This window comes from Kogia breviceps, chromosome 5, assembly GCF_026419965.1.
Source record: "Kogia breviceps isolate mKogBre1 chromosome 5, mKogBre1 haplotype 1, whole genome shotgun sequence".
Lineage (NCBI taxonomy): Eukaryota > Metazoa > Chordata > Mammalia > Artiodactyla > Physeteridae > Kogia > Kogia breviceps.
Window position 1 is genome coordinate 90,326,414 of NC_081314.1, and position 19,275 is coordinate 90,345,688.

Below are 19,275 nucleotides of genomic sequence, written 5' to 3' on the forward strand. Positions count from 1 at the left end.
ACTGAGCCAGGGGTGGCGTTTATGGCAAGCCTGTGTCTCAGCCTTTCCTATCAATATTTTTGATGTATCAATGTAGGTATTTTCTCATTCGCTTGATGTGGAAAAGTCACACAGCTAGTTTCTGGATTTCTTTCAGAGGGAAGTGCTCCACGTGTAGCTATACATTCAGTGCATCCAAGGGAGGAGGGAAGTTCAGGAACTTCCTATGTCACTATTTTGGTTCCTCGTTGGCATTTTTACTTATTTATTTTTTCCAGAAAGAACTAGAGAAGCAGAAGAGAATTAAGAGGAACCAGCAGCTGGAAGCAATAGCCAAAGAACATTATGAAAGCGTATTGCTAAGAAAAAAAGGTCTGGAGCCTTGGAAGAGACTGAGAATGCAAAGCAAGCAAAACCTCCAGGTATAGTGTCACACTCTTATCCCCCCAAAATCAGCCAGGGAACTTTAAAATAGGATAAACACCCAATGAGGCTTTGGAGGTCGTTTGGAGATTTAAAAGTCAGAAAGATAAATGAATTGAGTGTGGATATATACTTGTTTTAGATAAAAGTTTGAATTTGGTCTTCCAAGGTAGAGAAAGACTTCTGTAACTGAATAGGTTGGAAAAAACTAGAGTACATTTTTTATTAGAGACCTCCAAGGTAGGATGAATAGAGGCCTCTCTCAGTTTTAGCAGTATATAGCCATGTAATAAAGGAAAAATAATTACCGTAAGGTATACTAATCAGATTTCTGCTGCAGTAAAGCTGACTAACAGACAGCCCTGAAATATCGTGGCTTACAACTCAGGTATTTATTTCCCACATGTTTGTGGGCCAGTTTAGATCAAATTCAGATCTCTCCACAGCCTCTTTCTGGCTCCAGCTGTTATTCAGGGCACACTTTCACCTGGCAAATGTCTGAGATACAAAGACCAAACCCAATTATGTAAATCCATGTGAAACCTTGGCTTGTATCATGTCCCCTAACATTCCATTGGCCACAGCAAGTCATAGGGCCAAACTCAAGGTCACTGAGAGGAGAAAGAGGCTCCATTTACTCCATTGGGAGACAGGATGAAATCACATGCAAGTGTGTGGGTGTCTGATCCTATTATCCAGAATAGTCATCCACTCTACCACACAGGGATAAATGAAATCAAATACCACTGAAATTCAAATTTATCCAGTGCACAGAACATGGCATTTAACTAAATGCTCAAAAGCTCAAAATAGATAAAATGTTATCTTTAGAATTCTATTTCATAATAAGGTCAGTAATGCCTACCAGTTATGACCACTCTTATTTACACATTTGGCCAAGTTAATACCAAAAAGTAAGGCTAATCTTCTTGGTTATGAAAACCAGGATTAAAGATGAACAGTAATGCTCTGGTATCATAAGAATCCCACTACATTCAGTAATGCTGCAGGTTGTACCTTTGTGAACGTAACTTAGGCTACTCTTTTTCCTCCCCTAGCCAGTCTATTCACCCTTCATTCTCTTTGTTCTCATCCTATTTTCACACTTTCTTTTCTTCTTTTTATCTTCCCTAAATGCCCTCCCCACTGTTTTTCTGTCTCAGATTTTTTGTCCTCTGCCTCCTAACCAGTGGTCCTGGAACCACTGAGTATCTCAAACCAGCTAAGGAGGACAATTTGTGGTGGTCAGGCCTGAGGGCGTGAGGATCCCTCCTCTTGGAAGCCTTGACCCATCTGTGCCCCAAGCATTGCTATTTTCCTGGTAATGATATGGGAGGGCTGAGCCTTAGTTTTCTGAGTGAATGAGTCTGGAAATGAAATCTGAATGGAAGTTTGCTTCTTGCAATATACTACAACAAACATTAGTCATATCAGATAGTTTGTTATCCAATTGAGTGCTCCTAGTTTTGTTTTATTCTCTCTGGCTTTTGTCTGTTTCTTTGTTTTTAATTATTAATACACAAAAAGCAGACAGGAAGTAGAAAAACTCACTCTTAAATTCTTATCAGCTCTTCTTTTTTGGTCCCTGTTTTTGACCGAGTAAAATCAAGAAAGGTATAAAATTTAGAAGCAAAATAATCTATGGGTGAATAATCAAATTAAATTTTAAAAAATTTACTTATAAGAATATAAAAAGAAACAGGAGTTTGAGTTCAAAATGACAGTTATAGGCCTTAAATATAGAAAAACCTAATTAAAATAAAAACAGGAGAACACAGATCTGAATCCAGCATTTCCAAATTTTCCTATTCATAAAACCATCTGGAGAGCTTATAAAAATGCAAGTTCCTGTTCCCACCTCCAGGTGTTCTCAGTAGGTCTGGGTTGTTGGCCAGGGGGCTGGGGGCGGTGTGTCAGGGAATCTGCATTTTTAAAAAGTAGCCCAGGGACTTCCCTGGTGGTCCAGTGGTTAAGACTGTGCTTTCAATGCAGGGGGCGTAGGTTCGACCCCTGGTTGGGGAACTAGGATCCCACATGCCACATGGCGTGGCAAAAAAAAAAAATTAAAAAAAACAAACAAAAAAAAACAGTAGAATAATAAACGATAATATTTAAAAAAAAAAAAAAAAAAGTAGCCCAGGAGATTCTGATCCAAGTAGTCTGAGCACCACATTTTGAGAATCACCTCTCTAGTTTGTAACAAGTGTGTTAGTTTCCTATGCTGTTATAACAAATTACCACAAACATAGTGGCTTAAAACAAAAATTTATTATCTTAAATTTCTGGAGGTCAGAAGTCCAAAATCAGACTTGCTGGGCTAAAGTCAAAGTGTCAGCAAGACAACTGCCTTCTGGAGTTTCCCAGGAGAGAAACTGTTTCCTTTTTCAGCTTCTAATGGCTGCCTGCATTCCATTGCCCGTAGCCCCTTCCTCAATTGACTCTAATCTCTTACATTCATGTCACATCTCATATTGATGCTGATCCTCCTGCCTCCCTCTTACAAGAACTCTTGTGATTACATTTAGGGCTCTTCCATATAATCCAGGATCATCTCCCCATTTTAAGATCCTTCACTTAATAACATCTGCAAAATCCCTTTTACCATGTAAGGTAACATTTACAGGTTCCAGGGATTAGTTTGTGGCCATCCCTGAGGGCCACTATTCAGCCTACCACACAGGATAATATCTTAGTATTTTAGAATATTAGTAATCCTCTCCTTCTCTTTCTATTTGTAAATAAGGGAACTGAGTCTTAGAGAGGAAAACTGACTTGCTTAAGGTCACACAGCACATTGGTTACAAAGCTAGAATGGAGCTCAGCAACCCCTTCCTCCAAAAATCCTGCCCAGTTCAGGCATGTTTTTGTGCTGTGTAGGAATCAGAGGTATATGTAGATACCAACCACCAGCTGAAAGTTTAAAAAAAAAAAAAAAAAAAATGAAGAAGCAAGAAAGTTAGAAAAAAAAAAAGAAAGAAGTAAAAGGAAAAGTTCTGGAGGACAGTAAGAGGAAGCAGTATCTTCTTCATCCATCAGAGCTGACATCCAGGAAGGGATAGAAAAAATTAAGAAAGAAAAAGGGTCCAGTTAAACAGTTCCTCGCTTCTTTATAACGTTTTTGGTTTTTTTTTTAGAAGAGTTATTTAGCATTTTCCCTTAAACTCACATGTGCTATATTTCATTTGTTCCAATAACAATTTTCAGAATTTTCAAGGGATCTTCTGATGATCTTTCTTTTTCTCCCTGGTTCTCTGTGTTTTCCTAGAAGATGGAGAGCAGAGAGGGTAGGAGGTTGTGTGTTTCTGGCTCCCCTTGCCTTTTGGCTCCCAGGTGTCATTTTGGCCAGTATGTGTGACTGCCAAGGGACTCACTTAGATCAGTCACATTCACAGTGCTCAGTGGTGAGACAAGACTCAGAAAAATGTCTAATGGGGAGGGACTAAGAGAGAAGGGCTTTTCCCGCTGCCTCTTAAGAGAATGTAACAGTTACTTTTTAAAAAATCTGTAAAGTCTGAGTTGTATGTTTATTTTGGTAGAATGATACTCTGAGCCCTTTAAGTTGGTAAGATATTAAATTATTCATCATGTTATTTTTCTACCAAATGGTTTGTGGTTTATTAATAATGTCTAAATTTCAGTGCTAGTGACAGCTCATTCTACAAAACTAATTGAAAGTATTGGCATTTCCTCAATTAGACAGTGTTAAGCACATAATAGAGAGGTTTGTTATGCAGTTGCTGCCCAAGCTCCAGGAGAAGGAACCAAGAATGTTGCCACCCATGCACTTTAAAACTCAGTGCAAGCGACAAAATGGTTTTGGAGGTTGTTTGTTCCATTTTCTGAATAACCAGCCAGTCATGTGGTCTTCAGGGAGTCAGCATTGAAAGGCTATGCATGCTGTGAATCTAAAGTCCCCGTGTAATACAGTCAGTAGTCAAATCTTTTAGGACATAGATGAATGTCTGTAAGATTATTCTCTCTAGTAACTGCCTGTATGTGGTTTACAGCATCACTTGCCAAGGTGATGTGTATTTCCTTAAATGACTTAACATATAAGGAATAATTTCCTTTTCTCGTTTAAAAAACTGTCCAGGTGGCCAAAGGACATCACTCTTTGGCCCTACAGAGGAAATGCCTGCTGACCTGGTTCCAGTGGAGTCAGGAAAGTCTGGCTAGGAAGATGGCCAAAGCTGATCAATTTTATTCCCAAATATTACTTAGGAGAGTCATCCAGAGCTGGCTACAGGTAAGGCCCCAGTGAAGGGAGTGTTAAATACATGTCCCTGCCCAACCCTATGTAAGAAAATTAGGTGCACTCCAGATGTCAACAGTCATTATGTTTTTTTCAAGAACAATATAGAAGAGGCAATTCAATTCACTGCTTTGAAATGAATTTGAAAATGTCAAATCAATGTTTAGTTAGTATAAAATCTTAAGCACGTTTCTTTTCACATAGAGAGTATCCCTATAAACTGTAATGTGTCATTACATCAGCTTTTGTTTTTATACTAATTTCTTCTTTCTTGTCCCATAATTGCTCAAGTGGTTTTACTAGAAACCTACGCCCTCAGTCTTATAACTGTTTCTATCCCTCTGATTCCATTTATTATCTTCTAATACCTTACAGAGGATATGGCCTTGGCTGCCACATCATCCTTTCTCCTTATGCCTCCAGTGTCCTTTGTTTTATGTCTGATTCGATTCTTTCTCTTTTGTACTGTTTATTTGCTTGAATTCTTTTGTCTGTGATGTTATTTGTCTCACTTTTTTCCCTGTTCTCATCCCCAGTACCTGACTGACCTCGAGGAAGAAGTACGAACACTGTGTGTACATTTTCTTCAGAAGAAGATTTTCAGGGCCTGGTATAACATGGTCAGGAAGGCCAGGATCGATTCCCAGAACAAGCACAAGGTTGCGGTGGAGCACAGTGATAGGTGAGGTTTTCATCTCTACAAAAATTCTCTCACTGATTTCACAATTGCTCTGCAATAGATTCTATGCCTGGAATGTATCTGAAAAGATAAGGTGGAGGATAGGAGAGCTGGGCACTCGGAGATACGCAGCAGGGGTGGGAGTCCCAGCTCGCCCCCTGACTGCATGGGTGAAGACAAGAGAGTAACCCCCTTGAACTCCAGGGTCCCCATCTTTAAAATGAGGAAGGGGAGGAGGATGCCTGCCCTCCCTTCCTCACAGGACCGGCAAGAGAATAAAGTGAACTGTGCACATAGCTGATTCACTTTGCTATACAGTAGAAACTAACACCACGTTGTAAAGCAACTATACTCCAATAAAAATTTTTTTTTTAAAAGTGAATTTTGGGCTTCGCTGGTGGCGCAGTGGTTGAGAGTCCACCTACCAATGCAGGGGACGCGGGTCCGTGCCCCAGTCCGGGAAGATCCCACATGCCGCGGACTGGCTGGGCCCGTGAGCCATGGCCGCTGAGCCTGTGCGTCCGGAGCCTGTGCTCCGCAACGGGAGAGGCCACAACAGTGAGAGGCCCACGTACCGCAAAAAAAAAGTGAATTTTGAAATATATGAAACACAGCTAAACAGAGGTACTGTGTTCTTTGTCATAGTTTTTTCTTTAATTTCTTTTTTTTAAACATTATTTATTGTGAAATATAACACAAATATAGATGAGTGCTTAAATCCTATAAATACAGCTTAATGAACTATAAAGTGGACACCCCTATCACCACTCCTGAGGTTGAGAAGTAGGACACTGCTGGCCCCCAGAAGTCCCCACGGGCTCCTCCCCAATCACAGGTCCCACCCTTTCCTCCTGAAGGTAGACTACTCTCCTGACCTTTATGATAAACATTTCCTTGCACTTCTTTTTATTTATACCTCCTAAGTATGCACCCTTCAAGACTTGGAACTTTATATAAGTAGAATCATACTATATGTCATATTAATATTTATAATATAGTGATGACATTTAATTCAGTGTCTTTGGGGAATAAGGTATTCCATATAAGTATGCTTTTTCTTTGTTTTATAACTTTAAGCATTTTGGATAAAAATGTTCTAAATTTCATTATGCCCTTCCCTTGGAGAGTAAACAAACGATCTGTCCTTTTTTGGTGAATTAATGTCATTCCTTAGTAGCACCAGTTAATGTGGTGGGCATAAGCCTCCAGGTTCTGAGGCGTGAAGACTATTATGAAGGTGTAGAAGTGTCCCTTTTCTCACTATATCAATTCACTTTTGGTTGCTTTGTTTTCATTTGTATTTGTGTGTGTGTGTGTCTGGTTTTTTATAAAAGTGTTTCTATCTTGTTGCCAGTAGGGTGCCCACCTCCAGCAAAACCTGCTCATCCTTGTTTAATTTACAGGTACTAAAATCTGTGGGCAGAAAAAAACATAAGCAAGTTGATTCTAATTTTGTCTAAAATAAATAGGCAATGAATGAGGGTATTCAGAGGACTTGCCTTTGAAGAAATGCTCACATTTGAACCTCCCTATTCCTCTTTTATAAAATGAGAATAACCGCAGAACCTGTCTTACAGCGTTGTTGTAAGGACTAAACAAGGTAACATAGGACCTCAGTTAATGTACTCCTTGGCCCCAAATAATAGCTGTTGTTTTGTTTATTGTCATTGTTAATGTATTACTATTAAACACCCTTTTTGTCCGCCTTTGTTTTCTGTTTCTCTGCTGCCAAAAACAGATCGAGAGATTCACTGGGACAGCTAGCTGCCTTATGTGACACAGGGCAGTAAGAGGGCTTTCACACATGCCATCTCATCTGATGGATGAGTGTAGGCCAGAGGGGAGGAGGCAGATATCAGGATTCTCATTTTCAAGCAAAGAAAATGAAGCTACGCTCAGGTCAATGAACTGCCCAAATAACAAATGGTGGAGCCGCTCAGGTCGATGAATTGCCCAAATAACAAGTGGTGGAGCCTGGACTCCAAATCAGGTTTTCTGGCTCCAAATCATCCTCTTCTTGCTAAGTCAGTCTTCTTCCCCATTTTTATAATTCAATCTCATTTGTAAACTAAAATACAATAGTAAGATAGTGGTCCTATTTAGGGTTTGAAGTTAGTTAGAAAATCACTATGTGAATCCATGCATTCAACAAGAAGTAAATTCTCAGCCAGAGTCCACTTGATGTAAAAGCACTGCTGTGACTTCAGCTCTTCCGACTCTGCCCCTTGTTCACCATGGTCCAGCCCCACTGGCCTCCCCCAGTGTTCCTCAGACGTACAACACTCACGTCTGTGTCACAGCTCTCACGTGACCCAGATCTCACCATTCAGGTTTCCACTCAGATGCACTCTACCTGCCTCCATTCATGTCTATCCAATAACCTGCCCTATTTTCTTCACAGCACTTAAGACTCTCTGAAATTGTCATTTACTGTTTACATGTTTATCGTCTCTCCCCATCACATCTTGCGCACAACTGTATTCTCAGCATGACAGAGCCTAGTACATGGGTGTATGATAGATATTTGGTACACAAATGGATGCATTTTATGGCAGGAGTGACACTAATGGATCTTTTAAAAGGAATGTTAACACTTAAAAATTGATATTCAGAGTTCTTAATTTTATTTGAATGAAAGAACATTGTATAGAAAAGCTGTGGGTGAGAATACCACTGAATAGATGATTCCTAGTAAGACCATGAGGTTTAATTCTGCATATCTATATCACTTCTAGGTGTATATAATTTGTAATTGGCTATAGATTTATAATTTTACAAATCTGGTATTTTTTATATACATGGTGGGACTAAGAGATGTCTCCAGACCTAAGTCTCTCATTGTCAGCAGTTACTGTGTAGTTCTGTGATTAGAGCTCAGCTATGCACTTGGCCAGTTCTTCTCAGCCGAACTGGTACTTCTTATATGTCTGGTATCGCCTTGATACTGTATTTCTTAATCACTTTGGAATCATAGACCCCTGTGAGGTAGTAATGAAAGTCACAGACCTGCTCTCCAGAAAATGCACATATGCACATCACATACAACTTCACACAAAATGTCAAGGAGTTGGTGGACCTCAGGTGAATAGATGTAGGTAGGTAGGTAGATAGATGTAGATAGGTAGGTAGGTAGATAGAGACTATAAATAAGCACCAAACCAGTGATTGTGCCCATGTGCTTTAGGAGTTCAGAGGAAGGAAGATAAATGCAGGCACAAAGACAATCTAGGAAGATTTCCCCAGGGGGCAGAGCATTTCAGTCAGGATAGAACAGTAGGAGCTAAAATGAAGAAGTCAGAAAATGGGAGTGTAGCCAGAAGAAAGTTGTGAACAGCAAGTGAGAGTGGGAGATAGATAGGGTCAAGGACTGGGAGTGTGTCATATAGTCGAGTACAGGAAGCTATAAATGGTGGACTGGATGGATGAAAGAAGAAAGCAAATTAAGCAGCTCCACTCCTTGAAGCCTTTTTTAACTGAACAGTAATACCTCCACCAACAAAAAAATCAACATTATCAGAAGCATCAACCATCCATCAGCCATACAATTAATGGGGACTGAAATGCATTCTAGGGGGGCTTCACTAGAAGGTCATGAAGCCACAATAAATCCCATCTATGCCTCTACTTGTGAAAATATACACTTAGCTAGTCTTGCCTCTGCCTTTACTCAAAGCACACCCTCTTCTAGGAATGCCTTTTCTTTGCCTAGGAGGGATCAAGATGGTGGAGTAGGAGGACATGGAGCTCACCTCTCCCCACAAGCACATCAAAAATACATCTACATGTGGAACAATTCTCACAGAAAACTAACTAGAAACTGGCAGCAGAACTCTGTACAACCAAAGCTGCAAGACAGATCTCCACTTAACCGGGTAGGGCAGAAAAAAAGGCATCACATTGGGCCCTGTGTCCCTGGGAGGGATCTGAAAGGAGGAGAAGGTCCACATGGGCAGACCCTTACCCTGGGGAGTGAGCAGGCCGAGCCACAGTTTGAGTGTTCAGTCCTGGGGCCCTGAACGGAGGAGACAAGCCCCTTTGGCTGCTGGGACAGAGAGAAGAGCTGCAGAAGCCTAACTCGACTCACAAGGAGTGCACACATGGCAACAGCCAGGGCAGAGAAAGCCTTGCACTGGTGGCTGCTGCCTAACCAGACTCCCTAACCCAAACGGGGCGAACACTCCTGCTCTGTTCACTCCACACCACAGTCTGGTGTGAGGTCAGGGTCAACCGGGCCATGGGAAAAGACTCGGTCTAGCTACACAGAGACAGCCCAGGGGGGGCCTGGGTTGTGATCTAGGTGGGGTGGCAGCAGCCACTGTCGGCGGGCACTCGAGCAGCACCCCAGGAGCAGGCAGCGGTTCATCCCCCAGCTGAGCAAACACTCCCCGCCCCCATCCACACTGCAGCTTGGCACAGGATCTGGGGCAGACAGGCCCAGGGAGAAGGCTCGACCTAGCTGCTCAGACACAGCCCTGGGGGACTGGGCTGTGATCCAGGTGGGGCACCGGCAACCACTGTCAGAGCTCACTCCAGCGGCGCCACAGGAGCACCCGGCCCCGCCCACTCCAAAGCACAGCTCGATGCTGGGTCTGGGGGAGACCGGTCCTGTAAGAAGGCTGCCACAGAGGCAGCCCAGATCTCAGGCGGCAGCACAACCACCTCAATCCCTGCAGCCACAGTGCCCTGACCCCCAGCCCCAGCCTAGCAAATGCCACGGCCCCGCCCACTCCACACCACAGCCTTGCACTCCATCTGGGACAAACACAGCAAAGGAAGAGATGTGACCCTGGGCTGCGTCTGAGCAGAGCTGACATCACCTACTTAGGCGGCACATTGGTGTTCTGTAAGTGCACGAGCCCCAGTTCCTTCAGCATTCCCCACCTTTGGGGCGGAGCATGCACTCAAGGGTAATGGAGCCTGATCAAGCCTGACCCTCAGGGCTTCTGCTGCAACAACTGGGAACCTGATAGGGTGGTGACTGCCACTGAGCAGAGAGGAAGTCCTGCCTCACACCCTGCACAGGATTTAGATCACCCAACACCAACCACACCCCCATCAGAGTGACAACGGCCAGTACACCCTGAGGACAGACATGGCTGGTGTCCATATCAAAACCAGCCCTCACACCAAAAATATTGGACATGCACAGTCTACACAGGGATACTCTCAAATAGAAACACTCTTTTAAGACCAAAATAGATAACTGTTTCTCCTAAATTCATGGAGACAGAGAAAGTTAACTAAAATGAAAAGCAGAGGAACTACTCCCAATTAAAAGAGCAAGGGAAATCCCCTAAAAGAACAAATAATGAAACAGAGCTCACCAGTCTGCCAGAACTCAAGTTCAAAAAGGTAGTAATCAAAATGCTAACTGAATTAAGAAAGATTATCAATATAAACAGATCACTGTAACAAGGAACTAGAAACTAAAAAAATGAACCAAAGATAATTCAATTTCCAAGATAAAAAGCAATCTGGAAGCAATGGATAGCTGACTGAATCATGCAGAAGAATGAATAAGTGATCTGGAAGACAGAATAATGGAAATCACCCAATCAGAACAGCAGACCACTATGGAGAACAGTATGGAGATTCCTTAAAAAACTAAAAATAGAACTACCATATGACCCAGCAATCCCACTACTGTGCATATACCCTGAGGAAACCATAATTCAAAAAGAGTCATGTACCAAAATGTTCATTGCAGCTCTATTTACAATAGCCAGGACATGGAAGCAACCTAACTGTCCATCAACAGATGAATGGATAAAGAAGATATGGTATATACATACAATGGAATATTACTCAGCCATAATAAGAAATGAAATTGAGTTATTTGTAGTGAGGTGGATGGACCTAGAGACTGTCATACAGAGTGAAGTAAGTCAGAAAGAGAAAAATACTGTATGCTAACACATATATATGGAATCTAAAAAAAAAAAAGTCATGAAGAACCTAGGGGCAGGACGGGAATAAAGATGCAGACCTACTAAAGAATGGACTTGAGGACACAGGGAGGGGGAAGGGTAAGCTGGGACAAAGTGAGAGAGTGGATTGGACATATATACACTACCAAATGTAAAACAGCTAGTGGGAAGCAGCCGCATGACTGCTATTCTATATGTATACGTATAGCTGATTCACTTTCTTATAAAGCAGAAACTAACACCATTGTAAAGCAATTATACTCCAATAAAGATGTTAAAAAATAAATAAAAAGAACAGTAGACAGAAAGACAAATGAAAAAAAACCCAAACAAACAAAAGTAACATACGAGATCTATGGGATAATATAAAGTGTGTCAACCTATGCATAACAGGGGTTCCAGAAAGTGAAGAAAGAGAAAGGGATCAAAAATGTATTTGAAGAAATTATGGCTGAAAACTTCCCAAACCTACAGAAGGAAACAGATATTCAGGTACAGGAAGCACAGAAGTTCCCAAACAAGATAAACTCAAATAGACCCACATTAAAATATATCATAATTATTGGGTGGACCTAGGGGCAGGATAGGAATAAAGACACAGACGTAGAGAATGGAGTTGAGGACATGGGGAGGGGGAAGGGGAAGGGTAAGCTGGGACAAAGTGAGAAAGTGGCATGGACATATATACACTATCTAACGTAAAATAGATATCTAGTGGGAAGCAGCCACATAGCACAGGGAGATCAGTTCAGTGCTTTGTGTCCACCTAGAGGGGTGGAATAGGGATGGTGGGAGGGAGACGCAAGAGGGAGGAGATATGGGGATATATGTATATCTATAGCTGATTCACTTTGTTATACAGCAGAAACTAACACACCATTGTAAAGCAATTATACTCCAACAAAGATGTTAAAAAATAATAATAGTAGTTATTGGGCAGGCCAAAAAGTGCCTTCAGATTTTTAAATAAAAATAAAAGACACATTTTTCATTTTCACCCAGAACTTTATTGAACAACATATTCACCCTTTTGTTCCACTACCTTCTACCATTTTTCAGGCAACTTCATAGTTCCATCTTCCCAAAACTTTTAATCTTTTTTGAGCAAAGAACTGTTCCAGGTGCCTTTTACAGTATTCCAGGGAACTGAAATTTTTTCCATTAAGAGAATTTTGTAAAGACCAAAATAAATGGAAATCCGAAGGTGCAATATCTGCTGAATATGGCAGATGAATCAGAACTTCCCAGCCAAGCTGTAACAGTTTTTGCCAGGTCATCAAAGAAACATGTGGTCTTGTGTTATCCTGATGGAAGATTATGCGTTTTCTTTTGACTCATTCTGGACGCTTTTTGTTGAGTGCTGCTTTCAGTTGGTCTGCTTGGGAGCAGAACTTGTTGGAATTAATTGTTTGGTTTTCCGGAAGGAGCTCATAACAGAGGACTCCCTTCCAATTCCACCATATGTACAACATCACCTTCTCTGGATGAAAACCAGCTTTTGGTGTGGTTGGTGGCGGTTCATTTCACATTGTTGTACAGTATCCACTTTTCATTGCCCGTCACAATTTGTTTTAAAAATGGAATGTTTTCATTACATTTCAGTAGAGAATATCATGTGGAAATGTGGTCAGGAAGGTATTTTTCACTTAACTTACGTGGAATCCAAACATCAAAGCAATGAATGTAACCAAGCTGGGGCAAATGATTTTTAACACTTGATTTGGATATCTTGAGTATGTCAGCTCTCTCCTGCGTGGTATAGCATTGATTGTTCTCAATTATTGTTTCTATTTGATTGCTATCAACTTCAACTGGTCTACGCAACCGTGGAGCAACATCCAGCGAGAAATCTCCAGCACGAAACCTCGCAAACCACTTTTGACACATTCGACCAGTCACAGCACCTTCTCCATACACTGCACGAATCTTTTTGTGCATTTCAGTTTCTTTTTTACCTTTCTTGAAATAATAAAGCATAAAATGCCAAAAATGTTGGTTTTCTCCCATCTTCAATATTAAAATGGCTACATAAAAATTCACCAATTTTGATGTCTTTTTTAAAATGCATGCTGATATGACAGCTGTCACATACAATCTAACAAAATTGTTTCAAATGAAGTTAAAGACAGCTAAGTGCTACTAGAGCCATCTTACGGAAAAAAAACAAACGAACCTATTGGCCCACCCACTAAAATGGCAAAAGTTAAAGAGAGGATTCTAAAGGCAGCAAGAGAAAAACAAAGAGTTGTTTACAAGGGAACCCTCATAAAGCTATCAGCTGATTTCTCTGCAGAAACTCTGTAGGCCAGAAGGAAGTGGCGTGATATATTCAACGTTCTGAAAGGGAAAAACCTGCAACCTAGGATGCTTTATCCAGCAAGATTATCATTTAGAATAGAAGAAGAGATAAAGAATTTCTCAAACAGGCAAAAACTAAAAGAATTCAGCAATACCAAACCTAACCTAAAAGAAATGTTGAAGGGTCTTCCTTAAATGGAAAGAAGAATCCATAGGAAAGGGAAAATCCCAATAGGAAGAGCAAATATATAGTTAAGGACTGAAGATCACTCAAATAAGCCAGTACATAGATTAAAAAACAATGAAAAATTTATGAGATTATAACTACAGTAAACAATAAAAGGATAAGCATGAAGATGTAAAGTAGGACATCAAAATCACAAAACGTGGGGGAGGAAGGTATAAAAATGTAGATATCTTTTAGAATGTGTTTGAACTTGAATGACCATCAGTTTAAAGCAAGTAGACGTATTTATGGGTCAACATACTTTAACTCCATGTTGACCACAAATAAAAAACATACAATAGATTCACAAAAACCAAAAAGAAAGGAATCAAGCATATACTACAAAAGAAAATCATCAAACTACAAAAGTAAAAGCAAGAAGAAGAAATGAACAAAGAAGAACTACAAAAACAATTGGAAAACAAGGATTAAAATGGCAATAAGTACATACGTATCAATAATTAATTTAAATGCTGATAGACTAAATGCTCTGATCAAAAGACATAGAGTGGCAGACTGGATAAAAAAACCAGGAACCTGCAATATGCTGCCTAAAAAGAAACTCACTTCAGGGCAAAAGACACAGACTGAAAGTAAGGACAGCAAATGGAAACAACAAGAAAGTGGGGGTAGCAATACTCATATCAGACAAAATAGAGAACTTGGATTCATTCCAGGGTCACAAGGATGGTTCAGCATATGCAAATCAATCAGTGTGATACACCACATTAACAAAAGGAACAACAAACCACATGATCATCTCAATAGATGCAAAAAAAGCATTTAACAAAATTCAACATCCATTCGTGATAGAAAATCTCACTAAAGTGGGTATAGAGGGAACATATCTCAACACAATAAAGGCCACTTATGACAAATCCACAGCCAATACAATAAATAGTGAAAAGCTGAAAGCTTTCCTACTAAATTCAGGAATAAGACAAGGATGCTCACTCTCACCACTTCTGTTCAACACAGTATTGGAAGTCCTAGCCACAGCAATCAGACAAGAAAAATAAATAAAAGGTATCCACAGGGCTTCCGTGGTGGCGCAGTGGTAGAGGGTCCACCTGCCAATGCAGGGGACACGGGTTCATGCCCCAGTTTGGGAAGATCCCACATGCCGCGGAGCGGCTGGGCCTGTGAGCCATGGCCGCCGAGCCTGCACGTCTGGAGCCTGTGCTCCGCAATGGGAGAGGCCACAACAGTGAGAGGCCCACGTACCGCAAAAAAATAATAATAATAATAAGGTATCCACATTGGAAGGGAAGAGGTAAAAGTGTCACTATTTGCAGATGACATGATACTCTATATAGAGAACCCTAAGTCTCCACACAAAACTATTAGAACTAATAAATGAATTCAGCAAGGTAGCAGGATGCAAAATTAATATACAGAAGTCTGTTGCATTTCTTTACACTAATAATGAAATACCAGAAAGTTTAAAAACTATCCCATTTAAAATCACATCAAGGGACTTCCCTGGTGGTCCAGTGGTAAAGAGTCTGCTTTCCAATGAAGGGGATGTGGGTTCCATCCCTGGTCAGGGAATTAAGATCCCACATGCTGAAGGGCAGATAAGCCCATACACCACAACTACTGAGCCCGCGTGCTGCAAACTACAGAGCCCACGCACTCTGGAACCCGCGTGCAACAACTACAGAGCCCACGTGCTCTGGAGCCTGCGCGCCACAACTAGAGAGAAGACTGTGTGCCACAACGAAAGACCCCGCGTGCCGCAACGAAGATCCTGCATGCCGAAACTAAGACCCAACGCAGCCAAAAAAGACCCAATGCAGGCAAAAAATAATAATAATAAAAATAAATAAATAAAATCGCATCAAAAAATAAAATATGTAGGAACAAACTTATCCAAGGAGGTGAAAGACCTACATGCTGAAAAGTACAAAACATTGATAATGTTTTGTACTGAAGATGTACTTCAGTACACTTGTACTTCAGATGTACTGAAGATGACTCAAGGAAATGGAAAGCTATCCTGTGCTCTTGGATTGGAAGAATTAACATTGTTAAAATGGCCACACTATCCAAAGCAATCTACAGATTTAATGTGATCCCTATTAAAATACCCATGACATTTTTTTTACAGAAGTAGAATAATCCTAAAATTTATATGGAACCACAGAAGACCCAGAATTGCCAAAGCAATTTTGAGAAAAATGAACAAAGCTGGAGGTATAACCCTTCCAGACTTCAGACAATACTACAAAGCTACAGTAATCAAAACAATGTAGTATTGGCACAAAAAACAGACTTACCGATCAATGGAACACAATAGACAGCTCAGAAACAAACCCATGCACCTATAGTCAATTAATCTATGACAAAGGAGGCAAGAATATACATTGGAGAAAAGACAGTCTCTTCAACAAATGATGTTGGGAAAACTGGACAGCTACATGTAAATCAATGAAATTAGAACATTCCTTCACACCGTATACAAAAGTAAACTCAAAATGGTTTAAAGACCTAAATGTAAGACATGACACCATGAAACCTCCTGGAAGAGAACACAGGCAAAACATTCTTTGACATAAATCGTAGAAAAGTTTTCTTAGATCAGTTTCCCAAGGCAAAAGAAATAAAAGCAAAAATTAACCAATGGGAACTAATCAAACTTAAAAGCTTTTGCACAGCAAGGGAAACCATCAACAAAACAAAGACAACAGACAGAATGGGAGAAAATATTTGAAAATGATGTGGCTGACAAGGGGATAATATCCAAAACAAACAGCTCATGCAACTCATAGAAAAAACAAAACAACCCAATCCCAAAAAGGGCAGAAGACCTAAATAGACGTTCTTCCAAAGAAGACATACAGATGCCCAACAGGCACATGAAGAGATGCTCAACATCGCTAATTATTAGAGAAATGCAAATCAAAGCTACAAGATGTCACCTCACACTAGTCAGAATGACTATCATGAAAAAGTCTACAAATAATATATGCTGGTGAGGGTGTGGAAAAAAGGGAACCATTGTACACTGTTGGTGGGAATGTAAATTGGTGCATCCATTATGGAGAACAGTATGGAGGTTCCTTATGAAACTAAAAATACAGCTACCATATAATCCTGCAATCCCACTCCAGAAAAAAATGAAAATTCTAATTCAAAAAGATACATACATCCCAATGTTCATAGCAACTATGTTCGTAATTTACAACAGCCAAGACATGGAAGCAACCCAAATGCCCATCAGCAGACAACTGGCTTAAGATTTTTTTCCTCAACTAAAATTCAAGACCATTGTTGGAGGTGAGGTTACCAGTGGGCTTTTTAAACAATTCACGTCCAAGCACCAGGACCTCGATGCTAGTAACTGTGGCATGTGCTGCATGTGCTGCACGTGCTTTCCCAGCATCTCTACCTCAAGGATTTTGGCTGCTGGAGCCTTTGTTCCACTAGCCCTGCCTCACACACAAGGTGCAGGCTGTGGTCAGACCCCCTGAGGAGTACATCTCATGGCCTGCACTCAGAGGCCACCAGGTGCTCTGCTCAGATGTCACCTTCTCACAGAGGGTGACCTCTGATGGAAGACCACTTGATGGAAGAGAAAAGTAACCCATTAGTCACTTCCATCCTCTTTTGTTGCTTCATTTTCTTTGCAGCATTCTTACTGTCTGAATCCCAATTGTGATTTCCATACCTTTCATATAACATTTTATTCACATAGGATTACTTTTTTAAAGTTTGCAATTCAGTTAGATGGAAAGTCAACTTTTCCATCATATTTCACTTTTTTCCTTTTTATTCTTAAAGGAGGATTCTCTGGATCACATTTCAGACATGGAAGAAGTTTGCAAAATTTACAAAAGAGGAAAGAGGAAAAGAAGAAAGGCGAGAGCAGCTCCGTAGGAAGGTAGCTGAAATTCTTCCAGACTTCCAGATGCTCATACCGCTGTGACTCAGGTGTACAGCAATCAGATGCTCATCCCATGGGTAAGGAGTCCTTGGTGTGCCAGTGGCCGCGGCCCAGTGCAGTGCTTGCAGTGCTTACAATGGGCATCTCCATCAGTCCGTGTGTGTGTGTGTGTGTGTGTGAGTGATCTCCACCCACCCACATATGCGATATGCGTGCATATATCTGGTTTATGTTCTGTCACATACTTCTTGGATCAAAGAAATTATTTTGTGATTTTGTATTTCCTTCTTTGATTTCTCCTAGGTTGCTAATCAGTCCACTAACGCATTTATCACAGCAGGATCATCCAAAGGAACAGTCTAGAGCTCTGCTGTTCAAATGTACCCTATGTATTTTTAGGATCATAAACTTTAAAAAGGACAAGTGTTTGCTTGCCTGAGACTGTGAAGAAAAATATGTCCTTATAGCTTAATGTGAACTGTTGACAAATGTAACTTTAATTAAATAGAAATTAAAAGTAGTGACCACTTAGAAAAGGAGGGCCAGTCATCTGGTACCTTAGCATCAGCAACAGGCATCCTGCCAGACCCTGTCCTTTTTGCCCACCTGATGGAAAACCATGGATCAAAAGGCATTCTAGGCAGCTGCTGCAAAGGGTAGCAGTGTATCCTGATTTCAGAGAAACTGGAGCACCAGAGATACTTCTCCTCAGTGCACTTTGCTAAGCATGAAGGGAAGTCCAAAAGCTAAAGGCTCTATCAAAGGCAGTCCAGCAATTTGTTAAAATGTCTACTCGTGCTCCCAACTGCAACTTCTAAGTAACACACTCGATCAGTCTTCCAGTCCTCAGCTCAGTTTGGTCTATGTATCAAGGTACTTATCTTGAATTCAAAGAATGTTTTAATGTTTAAGATGCTAACGAATATAAAGCTGACAAGACACTCCTGTGAATTGAGAGAGTTGCCTGCTAGAAAAAAAGTTTTCATTACAAATTACATGCTCATTTCAACGAATTCAGGCAGTAAATGCACACAGTAAAACGAGACAGTCCCTTGCAGCCCTGAGGGTAACTACTATTATTTGATAAGTTGAAAATTTGAGTTGGTAAAATAAAACCCTGTGTGTTGTTCAATAAATTCTGTTATTGTCTCTTACTTCCTAGAAGGGATATCTAGCTACACCACCTGCAAAATCACATATCCTTTTTCTATAGAAAATGTATTGTGATTTACTCAGATATGACAAAATACACTATATTGAACTTTATTTCTTCCACAGTGTCCCTGTTCCCACTCATCTTTTCCTTTAATATGATTATAAAGTCATCATCTAAAAACTCTTTTTAAGACTAATGTCCACTAAAGAAATGCGACTAAAAGTAACTCATAGTTAACCTATTCCCATCTAAATCACTATCTGTTTTTACTTATCAATAGCACAGTTATAGAATATTGGCCAGTATTAGCCCCCAGAAGTAAAATATCAATTTTATTTTAATGCCAAGCCAGTAGATACAGAAGGGTGACTACCTCAAGTAAACCTGCCAGGGGCCTAAATAAATCCCATAAAGCTTAAGTTTTCTCTCTTAAGCTTTACTTTAGTTTT

The 19,275-nt window shown here is 40.5% G+C and overlaps 2 protein-coding genes across 6 annotated transcripts in view; one reads left to right on the forward strand and one right to left on the reverse strand.

Moving 5' to 3' along the window:
- CCDC191 (coiled-coil domain containing 191) overlaps nucleotides 1-18,806 on the forward strand; it is a 102,546-nt gene extending 83,740 nt beyond the window's left edge. For 2 of the 3 annotated variants that reach the window (XM_059065156.2, XM_067034609.1), the window contains 5 exons: nucleotides 258-401; nucleotides 4,496-4,648; nucleotides 5,191-5,336; nucleotides 17,568-17,747; nucleotides 17,974-18,806. In XM_059065156.2, coding sequence (XP_058921139.1) covers nucleotides 258-401; nucleotides 4,496-4,648; nucleotides 5,191-5,336; nucleotides 17,568-17,712 — 588 coding nt within the window. In that variant the 3' untranslated portion in view covers nucleotides 17,713-17,747; nucleotides 17,974-18,806. The remainder of the gene's footprint in view (nucleotides 1-257; nucleotides 402-4,495; nucleotides 4,649-5,190; nucleotides 5,337-17,567; nucleotides 17,748-17,973) is intronic. The other variant, XM_067034611.1, reaches the window with a different exon arrangement.
- The window catches only part of ZDHHC23 (zinc finger DHHC-type palmitoyltransferase 23), a 44,819-nt gene that overhangs the window by 13,091 nt on the left and 12,453 nt on the right, over nucleotides 1-19,275 (reverse strand). The gene's annotated exons all lie outside the window — the stretch shown is intronic.